The following is a 1,773-nucleotide window of genomic DNA, read 5'->3' on the forward strand; positions in this document are numbered from 1 at the left end:
CAGCCCGCTCCGCTCCCGCAGGCGCCGGACGCCGTGGCGAGCCCTGCTGCTGGCCTGCCTGGGCCTGGGCATCGGCACCGCGCAGGTGAGGGCAGCCGGGGCGCCGCGGGCCGCTTCGCCCACCCCCGGGCCGCCTCCGGCCCCCCCGGGTCACCGTCGCCTTCCTCCGAGTAGGAGCCAGCCCTGGGGACGCCGGCGCGGGGCCCCGAGCCTCCAGCCCTCGGCGCCTGGGGACCCTGGGGACCCTGGAGCGTCTGCTCCAGCACCTGCGGGGACGGTGTCGCCATCCGCACCCGGCGCTGCCTGCGGTGAGTGGGACCCCGGCGGGCAGCAGCAYGCACGCGGCTTCACCCGGCTCCGCGAACACCCCTTTGCAGAGCTGCCCTGTACGTGCCGCTGCAGGCCCTCGCTGGGGGCTTAGGCCTTCGCTAAATATCAGCCACGGGGTGCAGGGTGGCACGACACAACCCTATACTAGACACCGGAGAAGCCACACCGCCACGGCCCCCACTCTGCCGCCCTGCAGGCGCCACGCGTCCGCCCCCAGCCTGGCTGCTCTGCCGAGGGGAGCGCGTCCCCGGGATGCGGGGGGGGGGCAGGCGGGGGCCCGGCCGCGCTGACGCTGTCGCCGCAGGGTCCCCGTCGAGGAGCGGTGCGAGGGGGAGCCGCGGCAGTACCGCGTGTGCCAGCTCCACGTGAGTGTGCGGGGGGCGGCGGCGCGGGCAGCATGGGCATCGCCGTGCCGCCGGCGCGGTGCAGGGCCCTGTGGCTCGCGCCCCGGCGCCTCCAGCCTCCGCCGTCCCGCAGGGCTGCCCCAGCGGCTCGGTGCCCTTCCGCGCCATGCAGTGCTCCGTCTACGACGCCAAGCCCGTGCTGGGCGCCCCGGCCGGGTACCGCTGGGTGCCTTTCCACGGAGGTGAGTCCCCGGGGCGCGGGCACGGCCAGGCTCCCCGGGGCGCCTCGTCCTGGTGGCCGCCCACCACCGGTGTCTCCCCTCCTTTTTCCTTCCCACCYGGCTCCGGCTCCGGCTCTGGCAGCGCCCAACGCCTGCGACCTCAATTGCCTGGCCGTGGGGCACAACTTCTACTACACCTTCGGACGGGTGCTGGACGGCACCCGCTGCAGCCCCGGCTCCCCGGACCTCTGCGTCGGCGGGCGCTGCCTGGTGGGTCCTCGCGGGGCCCCCAGCCCCCTCGCCGGCCCCCGGCTCCCTGCCCTGACGCCGGCCTCTCCGGTGTCCCCCCCTCCCAGAGCGCYGGCTGCGACGGGATCCTGGGCTCAGGCGCCCGGCCCAACGCCTGCGGCCAGTGCGACGGCGGCCCCGACGCGTGCCTCTTCGTGCACCGGGTCTTCCAGGGCGCGCACCCCTCCTCCGGTGAATGCACCACTGCGCCGGCCCCTCCATGGGTGAATGCTTTGGCTCTTGGCTCCCCGGTCTCCTCGCCGTGCGGCCCTGTCCCCTCCCTGGCTCCCCGAGACCYCCCGTCCCTGGTGTGGCACCTCATCCCCCCGGCTCCCTGCTGCCCCCCAGCCCCATCCCGCCCCGCGGCATCATCCCTGACCCCTTCCTGTCCCCAACGCGCGGTGCCAGCGGGCACCAAGGAGGCCCCATCGCTGGGGTGGTTTTGCCACCCCCTCGCTCGCCTGTGCATGGGCAGCCCCAGCCTTGGCTCCCCCGTCCCTGGGATGTCCCCTCGGGGCAGTGCCCCATCCCCGGGATGTCCCGTGCCCCATCCCCATCCCTGGGATGTCCCCTCGGGGCAGTGCCCCATC

At 75.6% G+C, this 1,773-nt stretch overlaps 1 protein-coding gene across 1 annotated transcript in view; it reads left to right on the top strand.

Moving 5' to 3' along the window:
• ADAMTSL5 (ADAMTS like 5) overlaps nucleotides 1-1,773 on the top strand; it is a 6,530-nt gene that overhangs the window by 1,817 nt on the left and 2,940 nt on the right. The window contains exons 2-7 of the mRNA XM_026064744.1: nucleotides 22-85; nucleotides 175-308; nucleotides 635-695; nucleotides 808-916; nucleotides 1,038-1,165; nucleotides 1,252-1,375. Of these exons, the coding sequence (XP_025920529.1) occupies nucleotides 22-85; nucleotides 175-308; nucleotides 635-695; nucleotides 808-916; nucleotides 1,038-1,165; nucleotides 1,252-1,375 (620 nt within the window). The remainder of the gene's footprint in view (nucleotides 1-21; nucleotides 86-174; nucleotides 309-634; nucleotides 696-807; nucleotides 917-1,037; nucleotides 1,166-1,251; nucleotides 1,376-1,773) is intronic.

This window comes from Apteryx rowi, unplaced genomic scaffold (genome assembly GCF_003343035.1).
Source record: "Apteryx rowi isolate R43461 unplaced genomic scaffold, aptRow1 scaffold_220, whole genome shotgun sequence".
NCBI classification, from domain to species: Eukaryota; Metazoa; Chordata; class Aves; order Apterygiformes; family Apterygidae; genus Apteryx; species Apteryx rowi.